General features: G+C 36.5%; 1 protein-coding gene across 2 annotated transcripts in view; it reads right to left on the bottom strand.

The window, feature by feature from the left end:
- Positions 1–18970, bottom strand: part of LAMA2 (laminin subunit alpha 2) — a 656330-nt gene that overhangs the window by 221910 nt on the left and 415450 nt on the right. For both annotated transcript variants that reach the window (XM_053591647.1, XM_053591648.1), the window contains exons 19-22: positions 13044–13255; positions 9377–9483; positions 3694–3874; positions 749–885 (exon numbers count right to left, since the gene is read on the bottom strand). In XM_053591647.1, the coding sequence (XP_053447622.1) occupies positions 749–885; positions 3694–3874; positions 9377–9483; positions 13044–13255 (637 nt within the window). The remainder of the gene's footprint in view (positions 1–748; positions 886–3693; positions 3875–9376; positions 9484–13043; positions 13256–18970) is intronic.

Raw genomic sequence — 18970 nt, 5'->3', positions numbered from 1 at the left:
AAGTTATGATATATTCATACATCGGAAGATCTAATATTCTTAATATGTCAATTCTCCCCAAGTTGATCTATAGATTACATGGAATTCCCAATCAGATCTTAGCAGACTCTTTGGTAAGAAAATGGTAAGGTGAATTAAAAATTTATCTGTAAATGCATAGTATATTAAGTACTCAAAGGTACTGAAAATGAAGAACAAAGTTGGAGAGCTTACAACACCTGATTTCATGCTTGTTATAGAGCTGCTATAATCATGACAATGAAGTGTTAAGGACAGGCATATAGACTCATGCAACAGAGTGTAAGTAAAGGCATGAACATATATATGATCAATTGATTTTGACAAAGGAATCGAACTAATTGAACAGGAAAAAAAATATTATTTTTAACAAACGGAGTTGAAAAAATTAGGTATCTGTATAAGGAGAACTTCAACCATTACCTCACACCATATGCAAAATTAATATTTAAAATGGAACACGAACCTAAATTTAAGAGCTAAAATTGTAAAACTTCTTGAAGAAAACAGAGGAGAGAAATCTTCAGATCTTCACTTAGGCAAATATACATTTCTTGGATAGAACATAAAAGCATGGATCATAAAAAAAAGATAATAAACCAGTGTATATGAAAATGAGATGAAGACACTAAATGCAAAGCAAGTTATATTTAGGAAGAAATACAGTTTACAGAACGTAAACAAACATCTCTACAAAAGAAAATAACAGATGGGAAAATGATTCACTCACCTTACAACCAGTGATGATGCTGTGGCCCCAGGTATTGGGTGCACATTTGGAACACTTTTCCCCAATGGTATTGGGTGGGCAAATGCATTGCCCAGTCTTTGGGTCACAGTTATTACCCAGATGGGAACATTTACAAGCTTCACAAGTGAAAGAGGAGAAACAAAGAAGGAAAAAAATAGTAAAAATCTGATACAAAATGTTGAACTTTATATTGTGTTGATTTTCTGGGAAATAAAATGTTAACCTCATTCATCTTTTGTATCATAGTACAGTGCATTTCAGAAAGGAGTTGTTCCATAAATATATGTTGTATTTCACACAATAAAGTGAAAAAGTAAAGAGTTTTTGCCTTTCCTGTCAAGTTTAAGGTAGGAAAGAAGTAGGGTTATCAGATTCTGTGTTAATTGAAATACCTTATATCCAGGTCCTGTAAAGTTTAAAATTTTTCATGCTGTATAAATTAATTTTTCCTTCCAGTTGGTAATGCTGATTTACAGTAAAAACCAATAAGCTTGATAGGCTTCTTAAATTCAGTACATGATGTAGATAGTTATAAATGGCACACAAGGATATTTCAATTCTATAAAATATTTAATAATAGTTGAGTTATGGACACTGTCTAAATATTAGGATACTTTTATATTTGTTTACTACCTGCCTTTTTTAAGGTAGATTTTTTCATTTCCTTTGCTATATATATATATATATATATACATATATAAATACAAATAGCACAAATTCTCTATCTATTGCACTTTTTCAAAGAATCCAAAAATAAACTTTGAGAACTTCAAAGCCATCCAAGATAAAGTATGTATAGCATATATTAGTGACAGTTGACTCGGCTACTGAGTACATTTTAATGTAACATTCCATATTAAAGAGATGAAAGTTAGAGAAGAAACACCAAATACTTGAATTCAAATGAAAGATGAATGTTATGAGAAAATGTAAGTGTTTATATGATGATTAAATCATTTTTACTGAATAAATTTTGAATATTTGATTAAGTTTACTTTTTATGAGATCACAATTATCATTGCTCACAGCATTCTATACCAGCTGTGAAAAATGTTTAGCACAATATTTGGTATGGGGCAAATACTAAATAAATGTTAGTCTTTGTTTTTGTTATTATTATTGCGGTTGCAAATTTTAAGCCAAAGGATTTATTTTATATGTGACACTCATTAAGAAGAAAAATAGTTAACATTAAGTTTAAATTTATGTGCCAAGAATGTCCTGGGACAGTTCCAATTGTTACTTGTAAATAGAAATTCTCTAAGTAGTTCTTCAGTGGAATCATAACAATGAACAGGAAGAATTCCTGATAATTAGCTTGCTTGCTTCTGCCTAACAAAGTATTTAACATAATTAAAAATAATAATAGCAATAGTGAAGAGATAATAATGATAAACACTTAGATAGCACTTATGTGCTAGGCATTACTCTAAATATTATGTAGCCATTAATTCAATTGATGGTTACAAAAACCCTACGAAGTAGATACTATCATTATCTTAGTTTATTAGATGAACTGTAGAGGGAAAGGGAGCTCCGATCACTCAGTCAAGGTCTTGAAACTAGATTTGATGGAGCCTCCAGACAAATCCAGGCTGCTGGTCTGGGTCATGCTTTCAACGATAATACCATCCTGCCCATTTGGGGTTATTTTTCCTATTCTGTTTCTCTGGGTTAGAATGCTACTAGATCTACATTTCTAAAATGTTAATCACTACTCCATAACTTTGAATAATATCCTTAGTTTCATTTATAATTTCTATTAGTAGAAATATTTGAATGTATATCAAATATATTTGAATGTACAGTCTCATTAATTGAGTTATGGACACTGTTGCAAGGAACACTACCCTCTTGCTAAGTAAAAATGTTAGGGAGTGTTGGATTTGAATAAGAAAGTATATTTAAACATGCAACTCTAGAACATTTCAACATATACAGACTTTGGCTTATAGATCATACATAAATTCTTAAAATAGCTACAGTTATAACATTTAGAATAACTTAGTAGGGGTTAACTTATGATAGAAATATCTAGAGTGTTGCACAAGGTCTGATTGTCAGTTCTTTAAATATTTAAAGATACTATTTCTACTGCTTCTCACATAAATTTGCTACAATAGTGAATAACAATGTTTTAAAGTTTTATCATGACGCTGAGTATGTAGGAATTTCATCAAGGTTGGATTAATGAGTTTAGTAAGCAAAGGTAATATTCAACACAGTGATTGTTGGACTATGGGTCAATTCTAAATTAGTAGCATATAAATCATGGCTAATTTCAATCTTTACTTTTATCTGCAGTGCACAAATGGGCATTTTCTTAGTTCCTGATTTGTGTGAAGGCTGTGGCTGAAGGTGTAAGAAAGAATAATACTTCAAAGAATCATGGCTAGATTTTTTTTCCCATGAACTATATCTCCAGAGCCAACCTCTTTCTCTCAGAACATCACAGTTTTCAAGGCAGCGGAAAGTAGATGGAAACAGTTTTTTGGAACCAGAAAAATATATCAACTTCCTGATCTTTACACCAGTTTTGCAATAGGAAATAGAAAAGTTGAAGTGCATTGCCTTGGGGGTAGAGTTTAAACTAAGATAACATCGGCACCAGAAAAACTGAACCTTTTACTTTTAACCTACAGCAGTCATGGAGTGACCAGCTGAATGGAGGTCACAGACAGGAAAGGACACAACAAAATTGGCATCTGCTGACTTTTATGGAGGACTCGCAATCAGATTGATTCATAAGGCAGTGTTATAAACTGCAATGCATTTGTTAAATAATGTAAAATCATCACTCATTAGGTTAAATATTATGTATCATATATTGGCTGTCAATGTTCACTTCCTTTAATAAAAGAAACTGTTACAGAAGCTAAGACACCAAAATTAGAGACTGAATACGTTAAGTCTTTTTTACATACCTGTGCAGCCACCTTCTTGGAAGTTGAAATACCCATGGGCACAGCGGTCACATTTCTTCCCTGCAACTCCAGGCTGACACCAACATTGTCCACTCTCTTCACAGTCAAATGATTTAGACCCAAAAGAATTGCAGTTGCAAGGAACACAACCCCTTGCCGATTGTAGGCCATAGGTTCCAGGCTGGCATAGAAGAGGAAAGCGACAAATCAAATTTCAATCAATTAACTCGGAGTGAAACAAGTTACACACTACCAAGAAAGTAAGTGGGGGCGGGGAAAACCCATGGACTGACTATCAGGGTACTTTACTGATCCTCAAAAAATTGGGTTGTCATGTAACTCAATGACCCTTTTCTATGCTATCCAAAGAGAAAAGTTCAATTATTTTGGAATTTCATCAACAATTAATGGCAGAATTAGGTACTATTTTTTTCTATTATGTTTTCACCAGCCTTTCCCTGTACTTGCCAAGGCTCTAACAGCAATGTAGGAATAAGCTATGGGTGGTATTTCTAGTTTTCACTTAAAATTTTACTTGCTTTATTCCTAATAATCTGAACTGATTACCTGTGGTCTTATGAACTTGGCAAAAATGCTGTGAACATATTGACCAGCAGCCAAAATTTAAAATAATCTTTTTCCTCTAATGTTTGATCTAATTTTTATTATATATTCATAAGTACTTCTAATGAACACTATAGTGTTCACACTATAAATATAACCTACAGATTATATGTACGTTGACCAAATAATTGGTCCAACAAACATTTGGTTTCTTGGGTTTCATTCTAACAAGGGAAATTCATTTGTGAGGACACAGGGTAAAGATTAAGTAACTTAAAGGACACTTCCATTTGCATGTCCCTTATCTATTTGTAACAAATCATCTTCTATGCTCAAGTTTGCATCAGTGGCTTTGGCTGACTTTCTTGAAAAGTATGTTATCAGGCTGGAGTGACTACCGTAGAAAATGCTGATGGATTGAAACAGTCACTTCTAGTAAAAAAAAAAATGAAAGGCATATAGCCTACTTAAATTACTTCAAGGTTGTTTTTTTAAATATAAAGCATGTCACATTATTATGATATTTTAATCTGGGAAATTAGTCTCGGTAATTACTTCTTTGCAAAAATAATTCTTATTTTGGAAAATTAGACTTAATAATTGCTTCCTGGTAAAAATAAATCTTGCCACTTAATGTGAGAGCACCCAAAGAGAACTGAATAAGCCTTATTATATATTTTAGCTATTATTGTTAGCAGTTAGCAGTTTTAAAAATAAGTTCTAGAGAAAACAAAATCACACAGAAAATTAGACTTCTTTAATGACTGTGGCTAAGAATAGTTTTATTTTTTAAATGGAAAGTGGGTTGATGGAGTTTGATAGGAACTTTAATCTTTATATTTACTGCTGGCAATATTTTTATTTCTAGTTCTATTTTGGATTTCATCATGTTATTAAATAAGAAAATGGTATCAGTTCCAACAAATGACATGATTTTGAAGCTAAATTCACCTATATGAAGAAAAACTAAAATGTATAATATTTTTATTCAAAAAAGCAATTTACTATAAAATGCTAGGTACCTGGCCTAGATAAACGATTAGAAATTGGGACAATAATTCAAGAGAAAGCACGCCCATCACAATATTATTTGTTATAGTGAATAACTATAGAGGTACTTAAATGTTCAATGTTAGAGAAATAGTTGAATAAATTAAATTATGCTACATTCACACCACAAAATAATCTGAAATAATTAAAATCCTCTTTAAAGTAATTTTAATGATATGAACATGCTTAGGATATAGCATTTAATAAAAGTTTAAAAAGCAGAGCTATGATTCCAATTGCATACCTTTTATAACATACAGACACACACAAGTAGAAATATAAGTACACAGAGAAAAGACTGGAACATAATATATTAAAACAGCTTTCAAAAATATCTGAATTATAGAAGCAATATTTTGCATTCATTTTAATTTCTGAAATTTTATTCATTGTATACACACACGTGCACACACACACCTTAAAGGGTAAATCAATCAATATCAAATAAAATTCCAAACCATAATAATCATTAAAAAATTCCAAAGTTAATTAAGGAAATATACAAGAAGAAATATCTCTACCATACTTTTCAAATATTTAAATAGTATAGTTTTAAAGGCTAGGTTATAACAGAACAAATAGTACCAAATTGCAGTAACAAAATGTTAATGAGTACAGTGGTCAAAAATTTATTTCAAAGGCTAAAAAAATAAAAATAAAACATCTACTAATAAACAAAGTTAAGGAGCAAATGTTCCTTGTCCGTAATTGAGATTAATGACATAAAGCAAACATGGAAGGGAATGTCTGGCCAGATGCAGCAGGAAGTTGGATGAGCTTCCAAAAATTCTTCTTTCTTGGGGTAATGCTAAAAACTAGCCCTTTTAAAATGTGCTTCCTTTGTGCCAAGCAGTATTTGAAAATACTTTAAAAATATGAATCGATGTATTCTTTAGGAAAACCATGGCATACAGTTGTTGTTCTCATCACTTTTTTATGGGGATATGAAAATGAGGCACACAAAGGTGCAGTAAGTTGCCAAAGGTCACCATCTAGCCAACTGTGGGGTCAGAATTCCCAATCAGCCAGCTTGGTTTCAGAGTCTGTGCTCTCAACTCTCACACACGCAGTCTCAGAGGAAAAGTAGTCTCAGGACAAAACACTGCTTTATACGACAGTACTGTAAGATACCTAGAAAGGGGGCCTGAATGGGAGTTTATTTTCTGCTAAATGTATATTTTAGAGACATTTTTGATGGATTACTATCCTTCTAATTTAAATGTATGCATTTGCTTTTGCAAAATAAAATTTAAAGATTTCTCCATTTCACAGCAATAGATATAAGACCTAACATTTGTTAAGATCTCTCCATGTTTCTGCCTTACGTGTGGTTCTTATCTGTACCCAGAGACAGCCTGGGAGGTGCCTCATCAGATCTACCTGCAGTGTCTAATGTGGATCACCAATTACCACTCAGTCTTTACCTCCACCAGAGGAACTCTGCAATGGACTGTATGGCTATGTCCCCCCAAAATTCCTATGTTGAAATCCTAATCCCCAATGTGGTTATATAGATAGGAGATAGGGTCTTTGGGAGGTAATGAGGTTATGAAGGTGGAGCCCCCATGAATGGGATTAGTCAGTGCTCTTATAGAAGAGCCCTCAGAGAGATTCCTCTACCATATGAGGTTACTTTGGGAAGATGGCCATCTAGAGAAGCAAGTCTTCACCAGAAAGGGAATCTTCCAGAGCCATGATTTTAGACATCCTACGCTCCAGACTGTGATGAATAAATTTCTACTGTTTCTAAGCCACCCAGTCTTAACCACCCATCTAATGGACTAAGATGAGCTCACACAAGGTCGTGCCTCTACGAGGCTTCTCCCAGTCCATGGCTGGCTATAGTAAGGGACCAAACCTTTTCTGCCCAATTCAGGATTCCTCCAATGGGCAAAATTTGCTCAAGCATGTCTCATTGGCCTGGTCAAAAATCTGGGATTTTGAAAAAAATGTACCATTAACTGAATGTTTTTTCTACTCAATCCTTCCTTCTCTCTTTTTCTCAGAAGTCAGAACCCCATTGTAGCAGAAGGTTCCTGGCTGTGCTTTCTCTCCCTTCCTCCTTCACAGGAGTTTCCCCTAGGAATCCTCTTGCCAATTTGGTTCTTGGGGAATCCAAGCAGAGACAAACCCTCTGAAGTGGGCTCTACAGATGAAGAAGCTGAATTACAGAAAGATTCAAGGAATTTAGATGTGGGAAGTGGTGGGGCTAGAATTTGAGCCAAGGCAATCCTAAATGTCAGAACTTGCTTTCCAAAGATACTTAATAATGCGCCAAGAAATGAATCCATGAATTTTTTTTTTTTTTTTCATTTCTCCTCCTTTACTTTTCATGTTATTCTCTCCTTCTTCTATTCCGTCAACTCCCCAGAGGCCCTGAATCTACCCTGGTAAAGTCTGTCTCCTGTTCCTTTGCAACTCAGCCTGTGATCTCCCCTTCCTCCCCTTCTTCTCCCCCCCCATTTGTTTTGTTTTGTCTAGAGATGGGGACCTTATTTTTGTAATTGAAAACAACCTTTCTATTTTGTATTTCTCATTTTGAAAATGTTTCTTGTGTTTGTTGTACACATAAGCACAATTGTGATGTGGAAATTAACAAAATTCTTAATTATGATGAAATGTCATAATCAGAGAAATGGGCTGAAGTTTTTTTGGTTGTGTGTGTGTGTTTTGTTGTTGTTGTTGGATTGTTTGTTGTTTGCCAGTTACTTTGCTAGATTTCTCTTAGTTTGTTCATTCATAAAGTGAGTTTTGTCCCAATGAGGCCTGAGGTCCTGTTCACTTCTAAGATTATAGGTTCTCACCAGTACGTTTTTATTTGACTCCCACATAGTCATGGTTAATTCAAACTTTTATGAACCTATAAACTTAAATATACTTTATAAAGCATAGGGATAATAATTTTTATAAAAGGCAAAGGTTCAATTAGGAATTCCCTGATTTTTGCATTTGCAATTTGTACACTTAGCAACTGTTATTTCGCAAAATGTCACCGGGAAGTTCAGCGGCAGCACACGGAACACAGCATGCTGAGGCAGGGCCATGCAGTGCCTCTGGGATTACCGGAGCTGGGGCCCGATGGGCTCCCCGAGGGCACCCACTGGAGCTGCCGACGCCCCACCTCTGGCGAGACCCCAGCACCCGCTGCGCTGTCCGCGGCCGCTCCTGCTGCCCGTGCACCTGCCTGCCGAGGTTGCACTGCGCCCCCACGAAGCCTGATTTACAGACACATCTTCCTGTAATCTCACACTGTGGTGACACAGAGCCGTGGGCATTGCAGTCACAGGGCGCACAGAACTGCTTCTCTGGGTCCCACCGCATATTGGGCTTTAAAAGCCAACAGACAAATAAAAGGGAAACAAAACAGAGCATACAATATTATACAAGAACTAGGAGATGATACTTTCAGACTACCTACAGAAAGGCCAGTTTGACATCTGAGAGATGCCAGCTTCTGCTTAGCACTCTTTATCATGAACGTACTGATGTAAAAGAGCCGGAGTGAATTCAGACGCTGTCACGGAGGAACCTCAACGTGCTGGCCACACTGAGGACAGAGCGGCTGACGTCTTCAGGGACCGGGAGCAACATACTGCATTTTAATGGAATATTTTATTTTAGCAAAATAGTGTGTCTAAAGCCATTGATCAGCTTCTCTACTGAAAATGTTTGTTAAATAGAGTGCTCCTAGGAACTAGCTTTTAAAAGATGGAACTAGAAGACATTTGCTCAAAAGTAAAAGGAGTGACATTTTAGTTTTTCAAAACTCTAAAAGCAAAGGAAAAAGCATTTTACTCTCCGTAGGTTAAGATTAAATTTGTATGCTATTTGTTCCAAAAATATTTGAATTGCAGCAAATATTATATGAGTTTATTGCCAAAAAAAAGTAGGTAGAATGCTAATGTACAGCATTTTTTTCTAGATACAGAAAACAATCACCGTAGTTTTACCTATAGCATTCTATCTTGAGCTCTTCTTTTCAAAATACTACAGTGGAAAAAACATGTCACTGAAAGCCAGTGACAATTTTCAAGGAGGAAGCAATTCAGTGCTTGGCTCCTGGTCTTACCTTGCATTCGTCACACCGCTGTCCCTGCACGTTAGCTCTGCACTGACACTGTCCAGTCCGGGGGTGGCAAATATCTGAGAAGGAGCCGTTGGCATTACAGTGACAGGCTGGAAAGAGAAGAGATATGTGTGGCCAGGAAAAACTTCCTAACAGTCTTAATAGACTTGTTAAATAATAACATACCCCACATGGTAACATGGACATCTAAATACTGTGATAGAGTATTTTCTGATTTGCTAAAGGTTGTTAGGGATTCTAACATTTGATAGAACTCTGAAAGCTGTAAAGATACTTCATATAAAGGCTTTTGCCCAGTGGTTGGGCCACCATATACTATTGAAATACGTATGTCATCATTATTATTCCAGTCTCAAAAATGAATGCATGGAAATCCAAAGAAGTCATAACATATACAAATGTTTAGTAGGCCAGACAGGTGTGTCCAGAACTTGAGTTCCCTGAGTTCAGGTGAAATTCTGTTTCACGTCATCACAGAAACATTGGGGTAACATTTAAAATATTGTAATCCCTTGGATATTGATTCTAGGGAAAAAATAATTTTGAAAAATTATCACAAAGGATAGAACCCATGGAATAATTATACGTATGATATTGCTATGAATCACACAACATTCAGTTAATTACTTTTTTCAATTTAATGATTATTTACTATGTGCCAGGTTTTTGTTATTGTTGTTGTTAAATCCAAAAAATAAGCTTGTGGTCAAATAAATATATATACCTTGAAGATTAGAAAACTATATGTGGTAACAAAACACTTTCAAGTGTGATATAGGAATATAGATAGCATTGTGATGTTCAAAAACTTTTGTTTGTCAATGTATATACTATCTCCAAAGATAGAAAATATGTTTGGTTTAAGCAATCTTTTGGGCTTTATTATTTTGTTATGAAGTTGCCTAAAGTATAATAAATCAGTCTAAAACTTAAATGTGTTTTTTCACGAACAGAACAATAATTAATAGCTTACTCTTTATAAGTATGTTTTTAATGTTCCATATAATTGCACTGACATCAGAATAAAAATGTGAGGGCATGATGAAGTGGAAATTTAGGCTATTTATAGCTGGTTTTGATAAATTTTGTACAATGTCCCCAAATACTCAGACATGAGCACAACTTATATTAAAAATATCTACTCTTGTTAGCCTATAATATTATTCAATTCACCTGGCTCCACATTCTACATCTATTTACTGCTTTTCTAAAAATTGCTTGATTTATCCTTCGCCAAAGTTTGGTCTTCAGTGTCTGCTAACTTGATAGCAGGGTGAGAAACTGGAGAGAGGATACGGATTGTCTACAGCTGGAGGATAAGAAAAGGCTGAATAAAATACTTTCTTTAAATATCCACTTTCACTTGGACACTAGAATGGTATATATTAATAAAACTTTTATTTCTTCACGTAAGTTCCTTTTGTTATTATATGTAAAATTTTTAAATCTCAAATTATTTAGGATTTAGATGTCACTTTTTTTAGACCAAAGACTCTGAAATTAAATTTATCATAAATAAACTATGTGTTATTATTAATGTCTTTAAAATGACAAAAGCAATATAAAATTTTGCAAAAGTGCCTTTTTTTTTAAGACAGAGTCTTACGCTGTCACCTTGGGTAGTGTGCCGTGGCATCACAGCTCACAGCAACCTCAAACTCTTGGGTTCAAGCGATTCTCTTGCCTCAGCCTCCCAAGTAGCTGGGACTACAGGCAACCGCCACAACACCTGGCTATATTTTGGTTGCCATTGTTGTTTTAGCAGGCCTGGTATGGGTTTGAATCCATCACCCTTGGTGTATGTGGCCAGCGCCCTGCCAACTGAGCCATGGGCACTGCTACAAAAGTGCCATTTTAATGGAAAAGTATGGTATAGCAAGATATAGTTTTTTGTAGTGCTGTACGTCTCACAAATAGAGGCAACTAAAAAATTTTTTTCATGAACTTCCTTTTCTTAAAGATTTATATGGAAGAGCTATTATATTCAAGAAAAATTGTAAGTATAGGTAATACATGTGTTTCTTATGCTTTTAAATGTCATTATATGCTGAAGAACATGATCATGGTGCCAAATGTTTTTATTCCCACATTCATATATATTTAAGACTTTATGTCGAGATCCCTAGTTTGCTATAATCAAGGAAGTGAAATAATGTCCTCAACTTTGTGGAAGGGAGTGGTTCTTGGAACACAGAAAACAAATCATTGAATGATTAATGTAACCTTAGAGATACAACTGCCACCTACTCCGTAAGGAGCTGCCATGTATGGGCGTCTCTAAGTCCCAAGAGCTCACCAGATACCTCCGCGTGCTAGATCCTTCAATCTCCCTCCCCCACACAGAAATACCCACACAAAAGCCATGACCCTTTTTGTAGACAAGGAAACTGAGTCTCTATGAAGTCAAATATCCTTCCCAGGGTCACACATCTAGAAATACAGATTCCAGACTATCTGTTTGAGTGGAAGCATTTCTCACGCTCCCTGTGATTTTATACACATGCCTCAAACCCACAGTGTTTAAAGGTACGCTGAGCCTGTTGGAAATTTCGTCTTAAAAAATTATCAGTTTACAGATGATATTAATAGGTGACAGTTGGTCCACACAGTAATTTGGTTTTGATTCAACAAATTATCAGTTTTTAAACCTGTGATCAGAGAGACACATTTTTTATTGAAATATGGTCCCCTACTGGGTCTTTGGTGCTTACAGCAGAGACAGACTGTGTTTCTGCCCATTTCTATAATTCTCCAGGCCCTGGAATCTACATGAATAATTGGAAGTATCTGCTTATATCATAAATTCGGTGGAAATAGACTGTTAGGCTTGTTTCACAACCTGCTCTGTCTAAAGATTGTGACAACAGAGGATGCTGATGCTGGGTATGACTCATATTCCATTTGACTTTCAAAAACAAGACCTCTCTTGCCTACTACCTGACCACTAATAAAGTGGATTTGTAAATTCTATCCAAACTGAGTAATACAGCTCAGGAGGGGAAGATGAGGGGGAAATGTATTGGACTAATCTGGATGATACCTTAGAGTGGCTAATTTTGTGGAAGTTAACAGAAAGAGCATTCTATGAATAATCCTAAAATGACTATTATAAAATTAAAATTAGGCTAGTCACTTAACAATTACAAATGCCAGTGTGTGAAAATGTTGTCAGAATTTTTACACCTGTTATGAAATACGAGACTGTAAAATTCACCTGTGAAAGCATAGTTGATTAACACCTTCTGACAGCTACTAGGGAAACAATATGGGCTGAAAAATTTATTTCAAACTGATGATTATAATTGAGATAAAAAAAAAAGGACAAATAGGGTCTACTTAATTTCTAAATCCTTCCTTTCTGTTACAGACATAAACAAGTTCATTTAAAAAATCTTCATTCCACAGGCAAACAGAAACATGTGTGTCATTTGAAAAACAGTGATTCAATAATACAGCGATTTTACAAGGGTTTACTCTATTAGTACAAAGAAATGGTTTGGAATATGCAGCCTCTGTATCTGTGCTGCATGTCTGCCATCCGGGTGTTACACAAAATTTCCTCTTCTTCAATCCCCACTCCAAAACTCATCAGCTACTTTGAGGTATGACGCATCAATTCTGTCAGGGGCATTAATAGTTCAGGACTTACGCTGACAGTTCTTTGCATCAACTGCGTCTCCAAAATATCCATCAGCGCAGAGCTCACAGTACTGGCCTGTTGTACCCGGCTTACATATCAGACAGGAGCCAGACAAGCTGTCACAGCTGCCAGGGACGGAGAAGTCAAGGTTGTCATTGCATTGGCATGGCTGACATGATCCTCCAGGTACAGAAGGTTGTCCGAAATAGCCTTCTGCACACCTAAGGCGAGAAATTTCATCAGTGAGTGTTCAGGGAGAATTCACTAGGGACAATGTTTACATATTTTTCACCCTCCACCTCTCCCAGGCTTTTCCTTTTAAGCTTTCCTCTTCTCAAATGCAACATGATTAAAAAAAATGTTTTCCTATAACTATAGTATAGATCCAAGATGAAATCTTGCCAGTCCACGAGTAATTAGATTTCAGCCAGGAAAAAAAAAAACAACAACCTTGTCACTGGCACTGAAGACGAGACCAAAGCATAATAAGAAATCTGCTGCTGGCTCTCTGGAGGAATCCGGGTCCCTGTTGGAAAGCCTTTGTAGTACGACACATCATATGTCTCTACTCCAGTGGGTTGTTTTCTCTACAAATATGTAAGATTTGCACTTTTTTGTTGTCGTTGCAGCCAGAGCTTGTTATGAGGAAACAGACTCACAGGAAATTCAGTAATGAGAGTTCGGAATTTATTAAGTCGAAATAGTGACACAGAAGATTCTTATTAATTGGGTGGGGATTGTGGGTATCGCTGAATTAAAAATCAGTTTGTATGTATTTGCATACACATTCAGAGGCAGATTTTCATTGAAGATTCTCTACTAAAGGGAAGGCTGAGAAGGCATGTCTGCATATTAAGGGAATATACCATCAGGTGGTGCTAAAGTGAACCCACAACTCACACTAGCAAATTCTAAGTTTTTTTTTTTCCTTTTTTAACAACCAAAGCCTAATTTATGTATTATGAGAGAAATAATAGAATTTTATTTATTTATAAGGCATATCAGAGAAGACTTTGGAAAACTTACAGTATCAACCATCCCTTGACCCGAATGTTATGTTTTAAAATGCAACTGAAGGTTACACATGCACAGATACATCCTTATAGCCAGCGACTATTTATAGTCTGGTCCGTCTTCTCATTCACCCACATTTGCTCAAGCTTCATATGAAGCCACATTCGAGAAACATAACAGTGCATCTGAAGTCTTGTGGTAAGGCCAGTTCTGTTATGATTAGCAGTATTGTATTCACCCACCACAACGCCCAACTATTTTTTAGAGACGGGATCTCGCTCTGGCTCAGGCTGGTCTCGAACCTGTGATTGCTCAGGCACTCCATCCACCTCAGCCTCCCAAGTGTTGGGATTATAGGTGTGAGCCACTGTTATTTTAAGTTTACTAGAAAATTTGTAGGTGCCATAATTTTTAGATTTCGTATTTTATCATAATTTTTAAAATGAGATTACCTATATTTTCAAATTGTTTTATTAAATTATGAAAGTTGTGTAAATATTACTTAGAAGACTTCTGGCCACAAATAAAGATGCTCATTAATTCTCTAGCATTAATATGTAGAAATATTTTAGTGCATAAAATTTTCCCACAATCCCTTCAGGAGAGGTATTCAACAAAGATAATAAGAAGACCTTCTTGAATTTTAACTTGATTCTTCTTGCCTTATTTAATATTCAAAGCTGATGATAACAGCCACACATATTCACATCTCATTTTGTTTACCACTAGGAGAGTGGCTTTGCTCTACTGGAATATGGATATACAGTGATCATTATCACAGCCAACTAAAACCTATTATTTTCAGCTCACTTTCTTCAAAATGACTTACTGCCCTCAGGAGAGATGGCATTATATAACAAGATCTGGGTACTTTTTTAAACATAGATACCAATTAATAAGTCTAAAATTCTCCTGTAATAGGAAAAAAAAAACTCATTTCAGGGAGAAAATAACTATAATTAAATAAAGTAACAAAAAAAGCATGCATATTTTATTTTTTGTTGCAGGATATGTAAAGAGAATTTGTGAATATACATGACAAAAAATTCATATGCTATTTCACTGGAAGCGAGATCATTTTCTTCAGGGTATTACTGGTGTGTGCGCATGTGTCTGTCTGTACAGAGAACAGTATTCTTAGTCATTTCTAAAATTGTTCCGCTAGGAATTAAAAAGTAATGCTAAGGTCGGAGAATACAATACTGCTAGTCATATAACTTTTATTAATAACAATGACATTTTATAGTCTGACCAAGTTAAATTCACCTAATTAAAATTAGTTTAAATCGCAGTCCTTTAGACCCCTCCAGTTTCTCTGCTTTTCTTTCTACCAAAATGAACTGGAGTGTGAAATCTCAGGCTCTCTCATTTTCATCTGCAAGGCAGAAGAAGGGCATTGTTTTAAAAAATAGTGTATTGAATGCCTTGCTAGAGATGGGCATCTTGACATAACAAAGTCAATGTTCCTTTCTATACTTGTTAAAATTTTCAAATCAAATTACAGTATTTTTGAAAGATATCTTTGAATGTAATATACACAGAAAATACCTGCAGTTAGGAGTTGCAGTTGCTGCTATTTATAACTGAGGAACAATATTAGTGTGAGGGAGGGAGGGAGAGGGGAGAGGAAGAGAGAAAAGGCAGGAGTGAGGAGAGAGAAATAATGAGAAGAATGCAACAGCACTCATGGGGCTCTCCTTATCTCACTCTACACCATCATTCTTTTCAGCAACTTTTGGCTAAATCCCTGACCTACTTTTCCATTATCTATAGTCTGAAAACAATGGAACAATAATACGCTACTTCTCTCTAAGCAAATTAGAAAAGCTCTTGTTTCCCTCTTTCCCAGCAAAAAAACAACAAACAAATATATATATATATAATATGCAATCTGATACTAATATAAACTAATATAAACAAGGCACTGTCTTTATGCTACAGTCCATGGAGAAGAAATACGCTTCAAAACCTCTAGCAGCAGGTCAGGCGTGGGGGCTTATGCTGGTAAGCCTCACACTCTTGGAGGCCCTGAGGCAGGTGGATCGCCTGAGTAGCAGTTCAAGACCAGCCTGAGCCAAAGTGAGACGTCTTCTCTAAAATAATAGCTGGGTGGAATGGTGGGCACCTGTAGTCTCAGTAGTAGGGAGGCTGAGGCAAGAGGATCCCTTAAGCCCAAGAGTTTGAGGTTGCTGTGAGCTGTGACGCCACAGCACTCTACCTAGGGTAACAAAATGAGACTCTGTCTCAAGAAAAAAAAAAGTAGCAGCAGAACAATTGGAGATATGCTATACAGAAGCACAGAAAAGGCAACCAACTAGATTCGGGTGAACTGAAGACCTTTTCAAGATGACAGAACGGAATTTTGAAAGTTGAACAGCGGTTAGCTGTAGGTGGAGGAGAGGAAGGGCTGCTGTCTTCCAGGCAGAGGGGATAGTATTGGCAAAGGCACAGAGGAGGACAGCTGCAGTAAAACAAGGCCTGGCTGTGCTGTGACACCGGGTTTTTACTTCCTCTCATTTGCTGTAATTAGCAAGGGACTGAGGGAATTTGCCTGCTTATATGGTGACTTTCTGCAAACTGAAAAAACAGTGTCCTCTCCAGGCATATGTAGAAAGAGTGAAGAGAGAGTGGACACGGTGGCTACCTGGCACAGAAGGGTGCCAACGCCCCCTTTCCTGAGTACTTTTGTGTAGAAATACAGTCGCACATAGGCAGCCTCTTGAAACCTCAGCTGGAGTCACAATTTACTAATGGTACTACCAATTAGTGTTATTTCTGTAACCCCACGCTGTGTATTTTGGACTCAGGGTGCCAAGGGCTCAGACAGGTTTCACCAGTGATCATAGTGATCAAGGGTGATCAGACACGATCCAAAATCAGACATTCCTGAAGCAGAGACTATCTAAATGGGATTGTAAGTGAATTTTCAAAGTATTAAACAATTAGATTCAACTAACTTCTTCATTCTTAGTGGAAATTCTGCAATTAGTCTTGACTTTCGATGTCTCTCTCCTCATGTGGAGATGAGTTGTTAAAAATATTCCAGATAGGGAGGGGGTTGGGTTTAAGAAGTCCACGTATTCCACTGAGATTCATGTTGTCCTATAGAATGCTCAAGGTGAATTTTCCACAGTCTTTTAAAATGTCTTTCTCCCTGGTATCTGATGTGTTGCTGAGGCTCCAAACTTACTCTGAAAGTGACTTCATGTCCAGTCAGGGAAAATGTTGTCAGCATTTAACTCACGTTTTGCTCTACATTTCTTTTAATTTCTCTTGATGCTCCAATGCTTACTTAATCCCTTTTAGCCTTCTAAGATGCTGTCTCTCTCCGTTTACTTTTAATTTTTTTCTCCTTTTTCCCAGATGATAAAAGTTCGTAGTCTCAGCAAAGTGTCAGATGAATACCTTCTCCCCTCACTTCCTCACTCTCACCTTTTTCTTTGTTTTAAACGCTCCCCAGCAAAGCAGAGATAACTCAAAAATATGGGCGATTTGACCCCAAGTAAGTGTCTCCCAAGCTGAGGGTAGTGCTCCATGTGTGACAGCACACCAATCAATCACCAACGTTTTGTTGGGTCCCATTCTGCCATCCTCTCATTCACGGTTTCTCCACTCTCTCAATTCAAGAAGAAAGAACCCTTTTGTGCTTCATGTTTGAGTGAAGAGATTTGACAGAGCAGAAAGCAAAAATGGAGGAATCATCTGGACATTGAGATTTACAAGTATCATTTCTATGAGTGTGGTACCTTGTCCCCTAAACAGAAAATGGGGTGAAATTGGAAAGGCAAATGGAGAAATGATGGGAGAGATGTTGGTGGGTTCCAGAGTGGAGAGCAAGAATCTAAATGACTCCGCATCCCCAGGAATGAGATGACAGTGGTGGAAAGGCTTGCTAGGCCTAAAGAGAAAGGAGATTAGGAAGATAGGGAAAAGGAATGGGTCAGGAAGAATAGGCATTGATGAAATACTGAGGCCCAGCTGGTCCGATTACGTGTCTCTTTGCCCAACACACACACATCCATACACCCCACTACTCAGGCATACAAGCCCCGGGGTACTAGGAAAGCTTGTTAGAATATTAACTCAAGCGTGGAGGTAGGAAGAGGGATGGAAAAAGCAAATTTTAAACTGGCTGAGATAATGTTCCTAAATCCTCACAGGTCCCATAGAGACAGAGACAGGGGTCTCAAAATAAAATTAAACAGTGATAAAGATTATAAAGTTACAATTCTTGCCCACCTGAGCTGCAGTCTGAGATATTTTCTTGCTAAATAATTAACACAGAAAGTGTATGGGCACATTAAGTTTAGGAAATGCTGACTTAAATGAATAGATTTCTTCCCTACATACTGCAGGACACGCCAGGAAGTCCATGGAAGTCTTCGTTCTAGGAACAGCTACAGTTTGGGAAATGTTGCCTTTAAGCCCTGGTTTTCTCTGGATGATGTGCAGAAGCTGGTCACATGCATTAATTACAGAACAGTTTGAATTATGTGATATTCAATGCAACCAGTGTCTCCTCCTTACCCCATCCCTACCTTCTCTCTCTTCTGCCTCAACATGCATGCCTCAAACTTGGTTTCTGGTAATATTATGGATCCATCTAAACGGTTTCTTTTGGCTCATATAAATACAGTGAAATGATAACTCCTAAACATAGCTGGAAAGCCCTAATTAAAATTCTGGCTGGAAAAATATAGTATCTTCTTATCTTTGTAATAGTAGTTTAAGATTATTTTTGACCGAAAGACTTGAATTGGAGGTAAGATACGCCATTTGTTTCACTGCATATGCAGGTCAACATTGTCTTTTGAATCAGATTAATACAGATTTTTAGACAGGACACAATGCTTTCTGTCAGTTCTTTCTTTCCTTGGTGATTTTTCATTATTCCAATAGAATTTGCTCAAGAATACACGCAA

Source organism: Nycticebus coucang, chromosome 5 (assembly GCF_027406575.1).
Source record: "Nycticebus coucang isolate mNycCou1 chromosome 5, mNycCou1.pri, whole genome shotgun sequence".
In the NCBI taxonomy this organism is placed as follows: domain Eukaryota; kingdom Metazoa; phylum Chordata; class Mammalia; order Primates; family Lorisidae; genus Nycticebus; species Nycticebus coucang.
Note: the sequence above shows the minus strand (reverse complement) of the source record. Positions and strands in the feature narration are given on the sequence as shown.